The sequence below is a fragment of the Otolemur garnettii genome, unplaced genomic scaffold (assembly GCF_000181295.1).
Source record: "Otolemur garnettii isolate 467f Iridium unplaced genomic scaffold, OtoGar3 scaffold00026, whole genome shotgun sequence".
NCBI lineage: Eukaryota > Metazoa > Chordata > Mammalia > Primates > Galagidae > Otolemur > Otolemur garnettii.
This window is the reverse complement of record NW_003852421.1, coordinates 14,594,348-14,612,692: the sequence shown is the minus strand read 5'-3', so window position 1 is coordinate 14,612,692 and position 18,345 is coordinate 14,594,348. Positions and strand designations below refer to the sequence as shown.

The window sequence follows — 18,345 nt, the reverse complement described above, 5'->3', positions numbered from 1 at the left end:
AGTCTAGAAGAGAACCTATGCATCTACTAGTCCAGTATCCTCTCCACCTTCTCTCTGACAGGATGAGCTGAACCGGACCTTAGTAAGTCCAGTCTCTCCATCTGGCACTGAAATCTAACCTGCTCACATTCTCAAGGATTTGGCTTCTGCAGTTATCTCCCCTCCCTCTCCAGTATCATCCCTTTTTACAGGATCATAAGTTCCTTTAAAAAAAAAAAAACTTGAGAGAGCTATTCTTGTCATAATACTCTGAACCATCTCTAAGCTGGCACTCCCCATCACTTCACTAAAACTCCATTTGTCAAGGTCACTAGAAATCTCTCTGTTTCCAACTCTCAGTTCTTACCCCTCTCCTAATCACTCCATAGTATCTGATCCAGTTGACACTCTCCTTTTTAAACACTATCTTCACCTAGTGAAGACATTCTGATCTGATCCAGTTGACACTCTCCTTTTTAAACACTATCTTCACCTAGTTTCTGGATTAATATGACCAACCACCCTTTGTTAGTCTCATTTGCCAGACCTACCTCTAAAACCTACAGTCCCTCAGGACTATCCTGGGGGCCAGTCCTGTGATTGTTTTCTTACCTACACTCTATTCTTAGATGAGCTCATTCAGTGTCATAGTTTTAAATCCACCTCTATGTTGGTTACTCCAAAATTTACACTGCTGGTCATGACCTCTCTACTTAACTTCTAGACTCATATCCAAATGCACCTCTACTTAGAAATCCTGATAGTTCCACCTCCAAAATATACTCCAAGTCTGGTGCTTTTCAGTGTGTGTGTATATATATATATATATATATATATTTTTTTTTTTGTTTATATTTTTAATGTATAACCCAATGCATCATCTTGGATTAGACCACTAACTTTACCTCCTAATAAATCTCTCTCTTTGACACTTTGTTCCACTACCATCCACTCTTCCTATAGCAGCCAGGGTAATCTTCTAAAAATGGAAGTCATGCCAGAACACTCCATGACACAAACTGTCCAAGGACATCTAATCACACTAAGGCCTCGTCATCATAATCTATGTGGTCAGACCCTTGACCAATACTCCTCAAATTACTTCCTGTGACTCTCCCCCTGCACACTTAGTGCCATCATATGGACCTCCTTCCTTTCTCAAGTAGAAACCAGGCTTGTTCCTGCCTCAGAGACTTTGTACTTACCTTTAACTCTGCCTGAGAGGATCTTCCTACGGTACTCATAAGCCTTGCTCATTTCAAATATGTGTCAGGATCTTTTAGAGCAGGATTTTGTCTTGAGTATCACTGGATCCTCATTATCTATTACAGGGTTTGTCAATAACAGCACTATTGGCATTTGGACTAGGTAATTCTTTGTTATGGAGGCTGTTCTGTGCATAGGTATTTATCAGCATCCTTGGCCTCTACCCACTGGATGACAGTAGCATCCCACCTCCCAGTCATGATAATCAAAAAATGTCTTAAGACATCACCAAACATCCTCTGAAAGACAAATTCACCCCATCCTGACAACCACTCACCTAGCAAAATGCCTGGAAGATCACACTTGTTGAGTAAATGAACAGAAGTCTATGAAACAGTACTGGCAAATCAAGTCCCTATGGTAATAAAAGATAATGGTACTATATATGTCAAGGTCCTATATTGTTCAAGCTTGCATTCAGTTATTACCAGAGAAAAGTAACAACACTGAGAGATATTTGTACAGAGCATTCCTGAAGAAGCTCTTCCCCCAGAGGAACCAGGACCCAGACATTCAAGTGTGGCAGATTCCCCTGAGAAGGTATCGTAGCACAGCATGGCACCTACCCTTCAGAATGTCCTTCAGCCCAGCTGCTTCTACAGCTATAAGTAAAAATCCATAGAAGTAAAAGGCTGTTTTAAAAAATTATTATAACTCCAGTATGCCATTAAGAGCACAGTTTTGCTTTATATTTCTCAAGTAACAGAGTATGAACAAGTGAAGCCCAGAGGCGAGGTCAGCAGAAAAGAAAACAATGCAGAAGGGCATCAGACCTTGGCAGCCCTGACAGGACTGCCCAGAACCCAAAAGGAACAAACTAATGGACAGCAAGTGGTAGTCAAATTTGCTATCACAGGAAGAAGAGCCATTTCGTCCTTGTTCTCTCCTCCACAGCAATGATTCCAGAGGAATCTGAAATGAAGTTAAGCACCCCCAGGATTCATAGGATATCTGTAAAAAACACTTTTTATTACTATTATTGTGAACTTAATTCCACCTCCTGGTATTTGTCCTAGGAAACTCCATATACATATATATACAGAATGTGCAATTATCCAAAAAGTTTAAAGTTTAGTTGCTCCTCCCTCCAAATTTCTATTCCAAAGTTGGAAGAAAGTGAACTGATGCACATTCAACCAATTTCTCCCTCATCAGAAAGCATCATGCAGCTTTGAGATGGGGGAACGTTCAGAAATCTAGAAAATGAGAAACCACGGATCTTTAAGTCAGCCCCCAAATAACAGTGCCCTCAAAACTTCAATATGAACATTATTTAGAAGAGATTAACTCTGCCAAACTTACATCAGAGATAGACAAATTCAAAGACTCAAATGGAATTTACTGACGGAAAGTGGAATTGACTACTGAAGTAAAGCCCTGCAGCTATTTGATATTTAGCCTCTGCATGTTCGTGTAAATTATGCAAGGCAGGAAATGCTATTTAAAACTCGTTTCTACTCCTGTATTCTGACAATTATTGGCGAATAGAAAAATTGTAGAAAATTAAATCTGCTATGACAGCAAAGGACCGTGTCAGGTCCCAATGATTATTCTCAATTTGAAAAAACTGAATCTAAGACCCTCAGTTTTCCAATCTTATACCATCAACATTAGATATGTGGAGTCTGCTTTTTTGTGTTATGTATTCTCTCAACAAACAGGGTGGTGTTTCTGCCATCCCCAACCACCGTGAGGCTGTGCCAAAAAAGACATCACATGAATTTTTATTATTGTGGGGAAACACCATGTACCCAAGCTAATTTAATTACAAGCTAAAATAAATCAAACTGTTTTTGGTACATTAATGAGAGAAGGAAGGTGTTAAGAAATAAAACTGAGCAGATGAAAAGGTCATTAAATATTACACAGTCTTAAGAAGAGGAAAAAACACTAAAAGAAACTCCCAAATAACTACATAGGGAGCTCTGTTGAAATAGAATTTCTATGGTCACATACAAACGCTGGGGTGGAAACATTTCACGAGGGCCAATAAAAGAGTGAGATGTAACTCAGAGAGTAATATCATGAATGTGGAGCTACAGAGGAAAGGAGGTTGGTAAAGGACGCTGAGAAAAGAAGGGCTTTCAAAGAGCCAAGCAGTCACAGCCAGGAAGCACGGGGAACTACACCTCGCCGAGGGGAGATGCTCAGTATCTAAACAAGCACATACTGAACACAGGGGTGAATGCGACAGAATTAACAGATAACAGAAAAACAAGCTTTTGTTTCACTTCAGTTTTTTATGAAGGAAAACAAAATGCTAGACCATTTGTAAGAGTTCTTACCTGCTATATGATAATACAAATATCTAAGAACACACATATCAACTTAGCAAGAAACAAAAGCAACCTGAAGGTACTGAAAGTAAATCATGGTGGCAAAGTCAGAAAAGTGTTTAAGAAGTGGAGATGGACCATCTTAACCCAATTTTTAGAAAAAAAATATTTTGAAAAAGTCAATTCTGGAAATTAAGAAATGAGCAAAATTCTAGCATTAATTAGCAGGCACATTCTTTAGAACTAGGAGTAAGGAAAGCAGTGATTAGAAGACCGACATGGAAAGGGAAACCCAGAAATACAGTAATATCCAGGGGGAAAGTCACAGAAGGATGGAAAGTGGACAGAATAACCAACCAATGCCAAATAGCTTCCTTGCTTCATGTCAGCAGGGTGATTATTTCTTTGTGATCCTATTGAAAATAATTTTTCCCCCAAACTTAGATGAAGACAAAGATACAAAAGGCGAGCTAAGCAAATATGTAAAGTAACATCAAGTAGAAGACAATTCACATACTGGATAACAAACTAAAGACTGAGAAAAGAATGTGGCAGAAAGAATTGGACAAAACCAAGGATAATTTTTGAAACTAGGAAATAGGGTTGTCTCTACTCTCATTCTATATTTTTCCAGAGCAACAACAATCTCTATAATTCATTCTCATAGCCTAGCCAATGAAATTTACTTTCATTTAACTCATTAACAACATTTAGTGAGTATATAGCAGTTGCATACCAATGCCAATTTGGTACTCAATGAACACCAATTTGTGGGGGAATCAGTCACTGATCCTAAAATAAACAGCATCATAATTTCATGAAAAACCTATATGTTTTACATTTCACTGTACAAGTACCAACAACACTTTAATCACATTCTCTGTGTGCTCTTTTCATTATATTTGCTTCTGTTTATGCATGACTGCATATTCTCTGTATGTTCTTTTTATTGTATTTTCTTCTTTTGCAGTGTGGCTGGGACAAATGCATTTGTTGCATTCACCGCAAGCTTTCATATATTTCTAGTCTCTCCCACAGGAACAAAGGTGGCAGTGACCTTTCTTTGGTAAGCTTTTCAAACTCGTAACTCTTCCTTTTGGTTCAGTATCGACCATTCCTCTTGTCACCATGCCTTGCACTGGACTGCACTCATGTCCACAAAGATTAATTGCCATTGTACACTTTTTGTGGAGACGATGTGCGTTTTGGGCATGTCTTCTTATGTTTTCTTCACAGACTTGTCATGCCAAATCTTCAAAATATATTTTCTTCTCTCCAAATAAAGTTGCGACCAGTGGCTCTTTGTTTCCTAAAAAATCACATACAAATTGTATGCTGCAATGTCAGTGATAATGAAGAAAGTTGCCCAGGGCCAATGCTGAGTTCCTCTGCCATAGGAATACATTCTCACGCCCTTATCAAGTGCATCAACACCTGCTTTAATAAAAGCATTATAAAAGTGAATTACAGCAGACTTGTTATTCATCACTTTTATATTGTCATTCTGTGTAAAAAGTACTGTAACTTCCTTTTCTGTCTTGGGAACATAACTTACTAATGTCACATTAGGAGAGAAGGCAAATCTTACTACATACCAGGTGGAGAATTTTTTACTGATGATGACCTGAGTTCTAGAGGCAAATCCCTTTTATCACAGTGAACAGTACCAACTGGTTATATTCTTTGGAAGGAAGTAAGTCAATAGCCAGGCAGACAGAGGTAAACTTTCTGTCCATGGTAATATTTCTTCCAGTTGATCCAAGTGACAGTTCTATACCAATCTTTTTATAATCTCAGAGCCACTACGGTTATTTCTCAGAAGCTTCTCTGATTTCCCTGCATAAAGCTCTGCCACAAAATGGTAGTTTTGAAGAATCACACAAAAGATTCACTGTAATTCCATACTTCCCAGGTGTAGTCAGTAAGTAAAGTCTGAATGGACAATGCCCACGAAAAGACACCAATTCCTCACTGACAGTGAGAGGCTTGTGAGGACTGTAGTAAAGTGAGAGCTTACTAACAACCATATTCCAAAGCTCTCAAACTGGAGCAAACTGACCATGCTGTCTGCAAGTTTTGGTGCTGCAGCATCATCTAAACATAGACATCTCAGTAGGAGTCGCATCTGTGTTCTAAAATCATAGCACAGTAAACTGGAAAATTCTCCTGACTTGAAAAGACCTCATATATTGTCTTCATTTTGCCAGTACACACCACAATTTAGAAGAATTTCAATTACTCTAATATTTTTCTTTTCTTTTTTTTTACAAAATCACCAGAATTTTGAGTGAACACATGCTTACATAACTCTTTGACTAGATGTAGTTTCTAGTTTGTAAACTTGATGATTACATCCACTTTCATTATCAATAAATAGCTGGAACGCATCCAATAGAGTTTCAGGTTCTTCATTCCTGACTGCACTCCCGGCTGAGTCCTCCTAATGTCAGTTGATTATTGTCTCCCCTGAGCCTTTATCGGCTGTGAGTTCCGTATCTTTCCTAATGGTGTTGTCAGCTGAACCACAGGCTACTGTATTTTTACAACGAGGTGTGGTCTTCCTTCTCCTGGGCTCCATATTTTATATTTCTTCTCCATCATCTTCTTCTTCCTCTCCACTGTCTTCCTCAGAACAAATAATTCCACTTTCCACCTCTTTGAATTCTCATTCACTCCCCAAATGAGTAAAAACATCCTCATCATTTCCTTCAAAATCTGACACTATCCGTTCTTCCTCTAACTCAACTACTGACAAATTATATCACCTCTTCACCATATTTGCATCTGTATCAGGAGAAAAAAGTCATTGCTTGACATAAAGGGATTTACAGACTTATCAGATAGTCTTTATTTTCATTCATACATACCTTGTTCTTCACCAAACACAAATAAACTGCTTACGAACTACACTCTGAAAAACACTTACAAAAAAGAATACCAGCTTCTCCTGGGAAAAAAACCCTTCAACGTGTCACTGCTTCTAAGCAAAGTGTCGAGAACTGCTGATCCAAGAGTGCTGACACGTGAAGTGTCACGGACAGGTGGGTAAGGGTCTAATAACAAAAGTCGTAAATAGTGAAACTGGAGCTCCTCATAAACAAATACACAACAACAAAACCACAATGGGGTCAATCCCTGACCCCTGCCATTGGTAAGCACCTGCACACCACAAAATCTTATAAGGAGTTCCAAGTAAAATATATTTTTATAACACAGACCTCAAAGTTGCCTTGCTGATAAATGTCTGGAGTATGAGGAAGACAGGAAATCTTTTATGCAAAAATAAAGCATACAATTTGGATAAAGATTATCCTAACCAAGCAAATTCCATCAGGTAGCACTTCATTTACTTATAATTACTTTTAATTGGAATGTCTGTTTGCCAGTAACAATTATTTCTAAGGGACGATAATTAAGAATTACATGATTACAAATTATTTTCCAAGATCACCTAAGATGGAAATATCTCTGGGCATCAGAATCTCTTTTTATAAAATGTGGGGACTGAACCAAAAGGTCATATAGTAACATATAATACTATAATACTTTATGATAGTAAAATTTCTAATTAAATTTATATTTAAATTATAGGGTTTTACATTTTGGCAGTTCAGCAAAAACTAAACATAAAATTACCATAAGGTCCAATAATTCCTCTCTGACTTATCATACCCAAAAGAACTGAAAGAGAAGATTTGAACAGCTACTTACAACCCAATGTTCATAAAAGCATTATTTATAAAAGCCAAAAGGCAGAAACAATTAAAACGCCCACCAACAGATGAAAGGATAAACAAAATGGGGTATAACCATACAACGGGATATTACATAGCCTTAAAAAGGAATGAAATTCTGATATTTCCTACCACAAGAATAGGACCTTAAAATGTCACATTAAGTAAAATTAGACAAACAAAAAAGGGCAGATACTGCCTGATTCCACTTATATCAAATATCTACAACAGCAAACAACAGAGACAGAAAGGAAGGACGTTAGCAGTTTCTAGGGGCTGAAGAGGAGTGGGGAATTATTGCTTAATAATAATTAACCTGTTTGGGGTAGAGAAGGAATTTTAAAGCAGACAGTGGTGATGATTGCACAACTATATGAATGTAATTAATGTCACCGAGTAGTACTCAAATGCTCAAAATGACTAATTTTATAGACAGAGTAGCCATAAAGTTCTCATGCAATTTAAATAGTTGTTAACAGGAACTTTTTGGCCACCCTGTGTTTTGAACTGCAATAAAAAATTATAGAATTTTAAAACATATATACAGATGAGGAAGCTTAAGACATTCTGTGTGATCCTAGGCAAGTTTCAATCTGTCTAATTTTCAGTTTCTTCATCTGTGAAATAAGAATAATAAAATGAATGGCCAATGCATGGGATTCACAGTGGGACATCTGGCCAGAATTCATGAAAAAAATTCCATGTATTAATAAAACTACTTGATCAACTTATAATGGAACAAAGTAGAGATATACAATACTTCCTAAAAGAGATGGACTAGCTCTGAGGCCTGCCCAACTTGAAACTGTAGCCAGAATGAATATATTATCACCCCTAGGAAGAAATAAGCCAATCACAAACAACACTGAATACTATAGAAAACATAAAAGGCCAAACACCACCTGGGGAAAAAGTGAGAATCTTGGCCAGTGGCTGTCCACATATGTCTCACCCACAGCCAGGCTATTCCTACTGTAAGGAGGATGTTGCCTATTAACGTCAAGTGTTCTAATCCTATTCACAACAAGACCAACAAAATAAAAAATATTTTATTCCATATGAGGATATTTTCTGAACAATGGCATGATTACCTCATCTGGAAAAAAGCATGTATAAGAAGAACATGAAGTGAACTTTAATATAATGGTGCTACTTGTATGCTATTGGTATTTTTATTACCAAACAACTGTTAAAGGTTTGCACGCTGAGATAGGAAACACTCATCCACAGGAAGTGCATTGCAAGTATTAATTCACATACTACTCATCCCAACCCTATGGTATAGGGACAATTATCAACCCCATTTTACAGATAGGAAATAGAAGGGCAGAATTTTTTTTTTTTTTTTGAGACAGAGCCTCAAGCTGTCCCCCTGGGTAGAGTGCCATGGCATTACAGCTCACAGCAACCTCCAACTCCTGGGCTCAAGCGAGTCTCCTGCCTCTGCCTCCCAAGTAGCTGGGACCACAGGCGCCTGCCACAACGCCCGGCTATTTTTTGGTTGCAGCCGTCATTGTTGTTTGGCGGGTCCGGGCTGGGGATTCAAACCCACCACCTTAGGTGTACTAGGCTGGCGCCTTAGCCGGTTGAGCTATAGGCGCCGAGCCAGAAATTTTAAGGTCCTTGCCCATAGTCACACAGCTGGTAAGCGGTGGAGCCTGCAATTGCACTAAGGCTCTTAGCTACTATTTTTTACATAAGCCAAACTTCATACTCCTCAGTGTAAATCAGAGAAAGTTTTAATTGCTGGTACTATTAATATTAGAACAGTCCCCAAAATGTAAGCAATTAGGAATAAGGTCTGCTACTGACAGATGGGGCAGCAGGGGTGGTCGGGGAGGAAAGGTGGTGGTGGTGGGAAAAGAAACATACAGGTGGAGCAAGGGAATACCACCGACAGACTTGGCCCCAGTCTCTAAGTAGGACAGACAACACTGACAGGCCATATTTCATAATCAAAGAAGCAGCCTGAAAATCCAATCTAACTTGATTTTCTCCAAGTAAAAGCCAACAGATCACGGCATTTGCTACCAGCCACTCATTCACAGGGCAAATACTGGGAATGTCCACATTCCATTTGGAATTGAGTTTTATAATGCAGGATACTGGCACACAGGGGAACAATGTCAGAGCATCTTACCAAAGATGTTCGATGCCCCCATCCTCTTAAGCTATCACATCCAATAAGTATCTGGTATTAACATAATCAGCCCATGTGAATACACGAGGGAGGGCCACTGTAAACTACCCCCATGGTTAATTTCCCCCGTTACCTCAGAATCCACACAGGACAGATGCATCAGACTACATCTTCATTCATTACAAGTGAATTCATCACACTCCTCTGGTTCTGATTCCATTTTTAACAACATTCTATTTCATGACTTCCTGCCTAGATCTTTCTATAGGGCAAAAAATGTCCTTGCCATTTGAAATTCGAACAATCTAGTCCACTTAAAAGATGGTTCAAAGGCTTTTTTTTGTAAATTCAACTTCATATGTCAGCCTTACGAGTTAGTTAAGGGATCCACCCATGAGAGATGAATGCTTTTGGCAGCCTTTAAGACCGAGCCAGAACTTGGTCTAAGGTAGTGATGGCTGTCCTGTAAATCCCCAGTAAGTATTCCTACCCTACCCCTCTTCAGGTTCCACATGGTTTTCTTTTGTTTGTTTGTTTGTTTGTTTGTTTGTTTTTAATTGTTGGGGATTCACTGAGGGTATGCATGGTTTTCTTCCTTTTTTCTTTTTTTCCATAGAACTATCTATTGGGGTAGTTATAAAAATTCTACGAGATAAAGGCAATTGTGCTTATCAAATTTACCGGCATATAATAGATAAATGATTATTTCCCCCCTACCTTCACCTCTAGGCTCTATTAAACCAATTAAGTATTAGCAATCAGAAAACTTTACACCCATGCTTCATTAGAGTTTTTACATACTCAATAAGACTACACCAATCCTATTTGTTCTGGGGAAAACAATTTTTTTCCTACTTCTCAGAAACTAAAAACAGACTTCTCAGATACTAAAAATCAAGGATATATTGGCATGTGGCAAGTGGGAAGGGGATCCTAAAAAGCACCTGTCAAAAGCTAAAAGGAATAAAAAATATAATTGACAAAATTGGCAACATAAATAGAAAAACTATATAAATTACCCCAAAGTGAGAAAGACCATTAGTCTAATTCATTGAAAATCACATTAGAATGAAACAGATCCAAACTCTCTCAGCTGTCACCAGACTTACCAAAGTAGTTATCAGAAAACAAAGAGTGAATAGTATAAGGAACAGTAAAACTGAGCATTAATGTTTCAAAATGATCTTTGAGAGTGGAAAAATTGGTAGTAAAACCCATTTTGAGGTCGCATTCTTTTGCATTGCTATTATTATAAAATCATCCAACTTTTGCAAAACCATTCTCACATAAGCCAAATTAAAAATACAAAACAAACAACATAAGGAAAGTTCCATTTCCTGCAAGTCTACATTTTTTTTTCTGGCTGTGGCCGAAAGAATTAAAATTTTATGTTGCAATTACAGTTTTCTCCTTTCAGAGTACCCACACAGCTTTGCTGACAACACACAGCTGCCTTAATCTCCCACGCAGGTTAGTGTAGAGACGACACATGAAAAACCACATTTACCATCAGGATTAAAAAAAAAAAGAAAGATAAAAACAGTACATACCTCGTTCAAATTTTAACCGCTGATAGAGCTGAAACTGATCCACAGGTACCAAACAGGCAATCTGAAACCAGAGATTTTAGAAAGATGAGATTCCAGCTGTTATGGGCCCCTAAGTTACGGCTTTTAAGATCTCCCTTCCTGGTTTTACTTACATTCTCCCTGTGCCCATTGTTTGCAAACTTCTCTTTCTCTACACTGTTCATGCAGTGGCATATGCAGCAACTTTCCAATCATCCCCATTCCTCTCCCATGGCTAGGAATCACTGTTCAAGGCACCACTCACAAACTCATCAATCACCTTCCATTCTTCGATCAGTGACTAAGACTAGACAACCAAATTTTATTAGTTAGACTTCCAAATTATTCTTTGTCATCTAGGACAGATGCTCCTATTCACTCCACATTCAAGAATTTTTTTAAGATTATAATTCTAGCCTTGGAACCCTTAAAAACTAAGGTGATAGAATTATGAAATTAGGGTGGTGCCTGTGGCTCAAGGAGTAGGGCACTGGCCCCATACACCAAAGTGGTGGGTTCAAACCTGGCTCTGGCCAAAAACTACAAAAAAAAAAAAAAAAAGAATTATGAAATTATGAAACTTTTCATATGAAAAGTTTGATTATGAAAACTTCATTTGTCACCTAGGAAATAGTAACTTTTAAAAATATGAAAATAATTGCTTCTGACAAAAACCACTTTATAGAGCTCTCAGTTATCACATATTAATATGCAGATCCTGGTAAAAAAAGAATGTCTAAGATATTTCTTGTGGCTAGACTACCATTTCCATTTCAAATGGCAATATGAATCAAAGGTTTACTAGTACACAGTAATGATTCATATCTAACTGACATTTCAGATTAATCATTTTAAAATTACATTTCAAAGGTGATGCAGGAAAAATTAACTGCCCTTAAATTGGCATTTAAAAAATATTGATTCCAGGTGGTGCCTGTGGCTCAGTGGGTAGGGTGGCGGGTTCAAACCCAGTCCCAGCCAAAATGCAACAAAAAAATAGCCAGGCGTTGTGGCAGGAGCCTGCAGTCCCAGCTACTTGGGAGGCTGAAGCAAGAGAAGCCTGAGCCCAGGAGTTGGAGGTTGCTGTGAGCTGTGATGCCACAGCTCTCTACCGAGGGCAACAAAGTGAGACTCTGTCTCTAAAAAAAAAAATATTGATTCTACAGATGTCACAGGACATAAGTATACTGACATTGCTTAAAAGATTTATAACTGGCTCGGCGCCTGTGGCTCAAGAGGCTAAGGCGCCAGCCACATACACCTAAGGTGGCGGGTTCGCAGCCCGGGCCTGCCAAACAACAATGATGGCTGCAACCAAAAAATGGCTGGGCATTGTGGCGGGCACCTGTGGTCCCAGCTACTTGGAAGGCTGAGGCAGGAGACTCGCTTGAGCCCAGGAGTTGGAGGTTGCTGTGAGCGTGATGCCATGGCACTCTACCCAGGGGGATAGCTTGAGGCTCCGTCTCAAAAAAAAAAAAAAAAAAAAAGATTTATAACTGAGAAAAATCAAAGGATTTAATGTTAGCCTTCAGATTTTCAAAAGGTAATAGAGGACATAGCCTTAGCCTTGTTGATTTCAACTTTAAACTATTAATTTTTTGGTATAAGCTATATCTTGACAGGAGTTCTTACAACTAACAAAAGGAAATCTGCTTGAGAAAACTGGAGTTAGAAAATGATGCAGTTAAAATTAAATAACAAATAAAATACATTTAAAATGCATTCAAAATCTAATCCTCTGCCTTACAAAAATAATTTCATTTATTTATTTTGCAAATGGATCAAACTAAGTTAGCTAAAATGTGTGAAAGACCACAAAAAAAGCAAGTTTAGTCTTCTTCATTCCGAGCAAAGAATGGTTAAACATAAACTTAATTATAAGCACATTTTTCTCCAAATCTCCTTTCTCCAGTTGCAGAGAAAATGTGTTGCCTTTTCATCAGGTATAATCAAAGCTCCTTAGCAATCCTTGTACAAAAAAAAAATATTATGGACAATTTCATCTTGTATATATAACAATACTTTATTTATTATACTGAAAGCCTAGCTTTGTTCATCTGTTATAACACTACCCAGACATCTTTCATGAAAGATAAATGTGTCTCAAACAAAATTTGGGATTGGAGATATAAGGTATAGATAGATAAATTAACTGATGGGAAAATTTGAGGAACCAGGGTTGAATCCCTGACTTTGTCACTGACACACTGTGGGTGAAAGAAATAACCCAATGCTACTTCAAGGTCATATCATCCGGGCCCAAGAGACCACAGTGGATATGATGAATCTATTTTAACCACCTTTCCAAAAGCTCTTTAAGGTCTTTGATTCTATGTATCACACTCACCACCTTCTAAAATAGTTTGTAGGCTGATGAAGAATTTCTTTAAATCCATCAAAGTTAGCCCCTAACAATTTTGATGTTTTGATGACAAGTAACATATAACAGCTGTGTCAAATTCAGTGTATGGAAGACAAGGAAAACAGAAAATGTTTTAGACATAGATGAAATGCTAATAAGAAAATAGCAGAAATTAATGCAGTAACAAAAAGTTAACAACAGGAGACATGGATGTTTAACTTTAAATTAAAAAGATACATTTCATTACAGTATACATTACCATCAGCAGGGAAGATAGGGTCTCTCATTTTTTATCTTTCACTCTACTTTGGATATCCTATTTATTACAAATCAAATGTCTACATGGAATTAAGACTTTATAAGGTAAATCAATTTTTCTATTGAAATTTGTGATCACAAAAAGTTAATTCCATCACTTCTCATTTCTATTTGATCCTTTGGAATAAAAATCATCTCCAGAACACACCATTCTCTTCCCCAGCCCCCAGCATTTAGGCTTGCATCTTCTTCACATACTTGTAGACAATGACCACCAGTAAGGAAAGGGTTGAAAGCCTGAGGCATACAATTAGGAAGGGCACATAGAAGCTACACTCAAGGAACTTAAATTATTCTGAAAGCAACAAATACATAGCAAATCCCCCAAAGATCTACTCCACCTGTTATCTGTTGAATTTTGCAGACTAGAGTGAATTTTCTGAAATACATTTTTAGTTTATGATGAGAGAAAATTGGACCTGGTTAAAAGAATAACAAATGATCTAAAGTATTAAATTCCTGGTTCTATTGGCATTTGGAATTAACACACAATTGCTTGATGCCTCTGTTTCTACCATTATAAAACTGAAATAATTGTGTTACAATGATTATTGGAAGACCCAGTCAAGTTGCATGTAAAAGAGCTACAACCAATTTTTGGAGGATACTCACAAGTACTCCAAAATTGGTTTGCTAGACTAACAGTCCTAGAGAATAATAAAAGAATACAAAGGGGAATCTTGTGGTATATATTTATCCTCTTTTTTTGCCAAAAAAGGCATTCTAAATCACATCAGAACATATTAAAAAATAAAGTTGCCAAATTTGCATAGAGATTTTCTAAATGCCATTCCCCCAACTTCCTCTAATGATAACTAACACCTGTATAACCATAGTCAGTACAGAAAAAAATGAAACGTGCACTGATACAATCAAATTATCTTCAGGCCTTTTTCAAACTTTGCAAATTATCCCATTAAGGCCCTTTTGTCTATCCAGATCCAGTTCAGGCTATCATCTTGCATCTTACTTTGGTGTTTTCTAGGTCTTCCAACCTGTGCCAGCTCCTCAGTTTACCTTTCATGACCTTGATGTGTTTGAAGAGCCCATACTGGTACAGTGTTCCCCAACTGAATTTTTCCAATGCTTTCTCATTAGATTCAGGTTATGTTTTGGCAAGGTCACAGACATGACCTAGGGGCCGTCAGGAGCTGCACAAGGATAATGTGTCTCATTACTGGGGATGTTAACTTTTTAACCTGGTTAAGGTAGCATCTACCAGGTTTCTCCAGCCTTTGTGATCAATAAATATCTTGGAGGAAGATACCTTGAGACTATGCAAAGTCCCGTTTCTCATCACACCTTTGCCCACTAGTTTTTTCATCTCTTGATAATTCTTCCCCCAAATAATTATTACTGTAGAATGTGCTTAATAATTACTTTCTATTTTCCATGATTCATTCTGTGTTTGGTGATTCACATTCTAGTAAGAAAAGCTGTCCCTCTTCCCCTATTTGTTTATTCCATTTTCTAATTTAGCTCAGCATGGACTGATTTTTTAATTCAGTGGGTTCTAATCTATTACTAACCAAATCCATATTCAAGCAGAAGCAAAGGTCTCTAAGTGTCTTCTCAACTCTTGAGACCACTTCCCTCAGCACTACTAAAAAGTCTTTAACTTGATTTAAAGTTATTTTTTGATACCTCTTTTCTGAAATTTATGCCAGTTTGTCCATTAAACAGAAATTTCTCTCTCCTCCAATCTAAACACAAAAGACTGCCTTTCCTTATCATCATCATTTGAGAAACTTTCCAGAAAGAAAAAACTTTAATTCAAAGAGACTATAAATTCAGTTTCATTTTAATAGAATAAGATCAATAATATAAGAAAAATAACAATAAAAAGCTACTAATGGCCGATAGTCACTATTTTGTTTGGTTTTGTTTCTGATGAAAATGAACCTGAGGATCTTTATTCCATACTCAGTTCTGCTGAATGTCCTTGCTTTTCCCTTCCACCTACAGCACAGCATAATTAGGAAAATCAGAGTCCACCTAGTGTAGCAGTGTGGTAACCACTACACATGCAGCAGTGGGGTAACCACCAGACAGAATACTTAACTGGATGTCTCTAATATCCATAATGGAGAAGAAACAAAAAGAGATGCACACCCTTGATTAGCGGTGTTAACCATAACACTTGTATACATTTATACAAGCATCACCGGCCAGCGGCATGCGGTGGCTCACACCTGTAATCCTAGCACTCTGGGAAGCCAAGTCAGGTAGACTGCTTGAGCTCAGGAGTTTGAGACCAGCCTGAGCAAGAGTGAGACCCCATCTCTACTAAAGGTAGAAAAACTAGCCAAGCATTGTACCAGGTACCTGTAGTCTCAGCTACTTGGGGGGCTGAGGCAAGAGGATCTCTTAAATCTAGGAGTTTGAGATTGCTGTGAGCTATAAAAGACAGCATGGCACTCTACCTAGGACAACAGAGTGAGACGCTGTCTCAAAAAATAAAATAGAATAAAATAAAATAAAATAACCAAAAACTAAAAAAAGATAAACAAGTATCACCACCTACATTTATACTAACCCTACAAAAACTAAAGAAAAAGAAGGGGCAGAGAGTGGAGCCTGCTCACCACAGAAGCATATATGCTGAGAGTGGTATGTATTCCCATAAGAAATACTAATAAATACAATATATACTGCATTTGGGTTAGGAAACTAATGCTCAAACTTTAGCTCAGCATGGACTGATTTTTTAATTCAGTGGGTTCTAATCTATTACTAACCAAATCACTTGAAAGAGAAGTTAGGGATCAGTTTCAGGGAGGTATACACATCAGAATCTGAAAAGCCAGTCCAAAGAAGGAAGCACCCAGACTTTACTCATGTTTGGCCCTTTAAATCACGCTCCTGCTACAGGTACTTTCAAAAATTAAGAAATAGGCTGAACGTATAAAAAGCAGATCAGTCCATCTGGAGATAGAACTGACCACTACTAGATTATCATAACCCGCCAAGGTTTTGGCAATTTTGTGGGGTGTTATGACTACTGGATGTAAAAGCAGGAGAAATAATACTTGGCTTAGAGATCAATGTCCAATCACACTAATACAGAAACTAAGAATGTTTTTTATTTCAACCCAGAACTGCTCCTCCTAACAGAGAACAAAAAAGGGGCAGCGCCTGTGGCTCAGTGAGTAGGGCACTGGCCCCATATACTGAGGGTAATGGGTTCAAACCCAGCTCCGGCCTAACTGCAACAAAAAAACAGCTGGGTGTTGTGGCAGGCACCTGTAGTCCCAGCTACTTGGGAGGCTGAGGCAAGAGAATCACCTAAGCCCAGGAGTTGGAGGTTGCTATGAGCTGTGACTTCACAGCACTCCACTGAGGGTTAAGTGAAACTCTGTCCCCAAAAAAATCAAAAAAGGCACATTCACTCCATTCACCTAAGTAAAACTCACAAACTCAAGTCTTACCTAAATTCTAGATAACAAATCCTGATTGGAAAAAAATCAAGAGGGCATCAACACCTGAAAGGCAGAAGAGAGGGCCCCTGGGAGAGGGAAAGGTGGGGGAGAAGTAGAATTCCAGGGCTAGAGATGGTCTTCACAGTTTGCTGCTGAGGATGGCTTTGGCTGCTATTTTTCCCATGTTCTGCAGACGTCTCCATACACTATGAAACCCAGATCATCTTCCCACATCATGCCCTGGTTTGTCCTCCCTCAACTCATCCCATGGGGAAATGGACACGTGCACGTCCACGTGACACACTCAACCCACCGCTGCTTAGCTTCCCTATATTTAGTTAAAGAAGAATCTCAGAATTCTTTTTCTCCACTTACATGCAGTTTTAAATACATTCTAAAACACTTTTAAAGACTTTCCATAGGCTCGGCGCCTATAGCTCAACCGGCTAAGGCGCCAGCCACGTACACCTAATGTGGCGGGTTCGAATCCCCAGCCCGGACCCGCCAAACAACAATGACGGCTGCAACCAAAAAATAGCCGGGCGTTGTGGCGGGCGCCTGTGGTCCCAGCTACTTGGGAGGCAGAGGCAGGAGACTCGCTTGAGCCCAGGAGTTGGAGGTTGCTGTGAGCTGTAATGCCATGGCACTCTACCCAGGGGGACAGCTTGAGGCTCTGTCTCAAAAAAAAAAAAAAAAAAAAAAAAAAGACTTTCCATAAACAAAATTCAGCTGAGAACATCAAAAATCTCTATTAACTCTGGCTTGGTGGAGTCCTTTATCTCTTACCACCTGAAAGGCTTACTTTTCTCCAGCCAGCACATATTGCAGCTAAAGGTTATTACAGACATATTCAATCCCTCCCCATTCAGATCCTTAAACCACAGTAACCAGAATATGGCCTCTTGCCAGGACATCCCGATTCTTCATCTGCCCCAGCTACCTACTGTGATAATGGGAAGGATGAATGCTAAGAGAAGAGAAAGCAAGTGGAGGTGGTGCTGAAGGAGACCTGGGGAGAACCCTTGGATCCTGTGACTCTTAGTAGCCTTTCTCAAAGCCACCCTAAGTAAATAAGCAATCTAAGTAAAAACTATTCATTTTGCGAACATAGCTTCAAATTCCTTTGTACTCTATCCCATTCCTCCTTCCCTCTAGCACAGCCCTCCAGAGTGGCACAAAAATTCCTTCCTATGGAAATTCTGGAGCCCCCATTCTTGGCAGCTGCACCCACCCTTCCTCTGATGTGTGCTGTGACACTAGCAGACACTGGCAGGTTGGCCATT

At 38.6% G+C, this 18,345-nt stretch overlaps 1 protein-coding gene across 2 annotated transcripts in view; it reads right to left on the bottom strand.

The window, feature by feature from the left end:
* RNF144B (ring finger protein 144B) overlaps positions 1-18,345 on the bottom strand; it is a 179,023-nt gene that overhangs the window by 18,195 nt on the left and 142,483 nt on the right. For both annotated transcript variants that reach the window (XM_023512276.1, XM_003788377.3), the window contains exon 4: positions 10,946-11,006. In XM_023512276.1, coding sequence (XP_023368044.1) covers positions 10,946-11,006 — 61 coding nt within the window. The remainder of the gene's footprint in view (positions 1-10,945; positions 11,007-18,345) is intronic.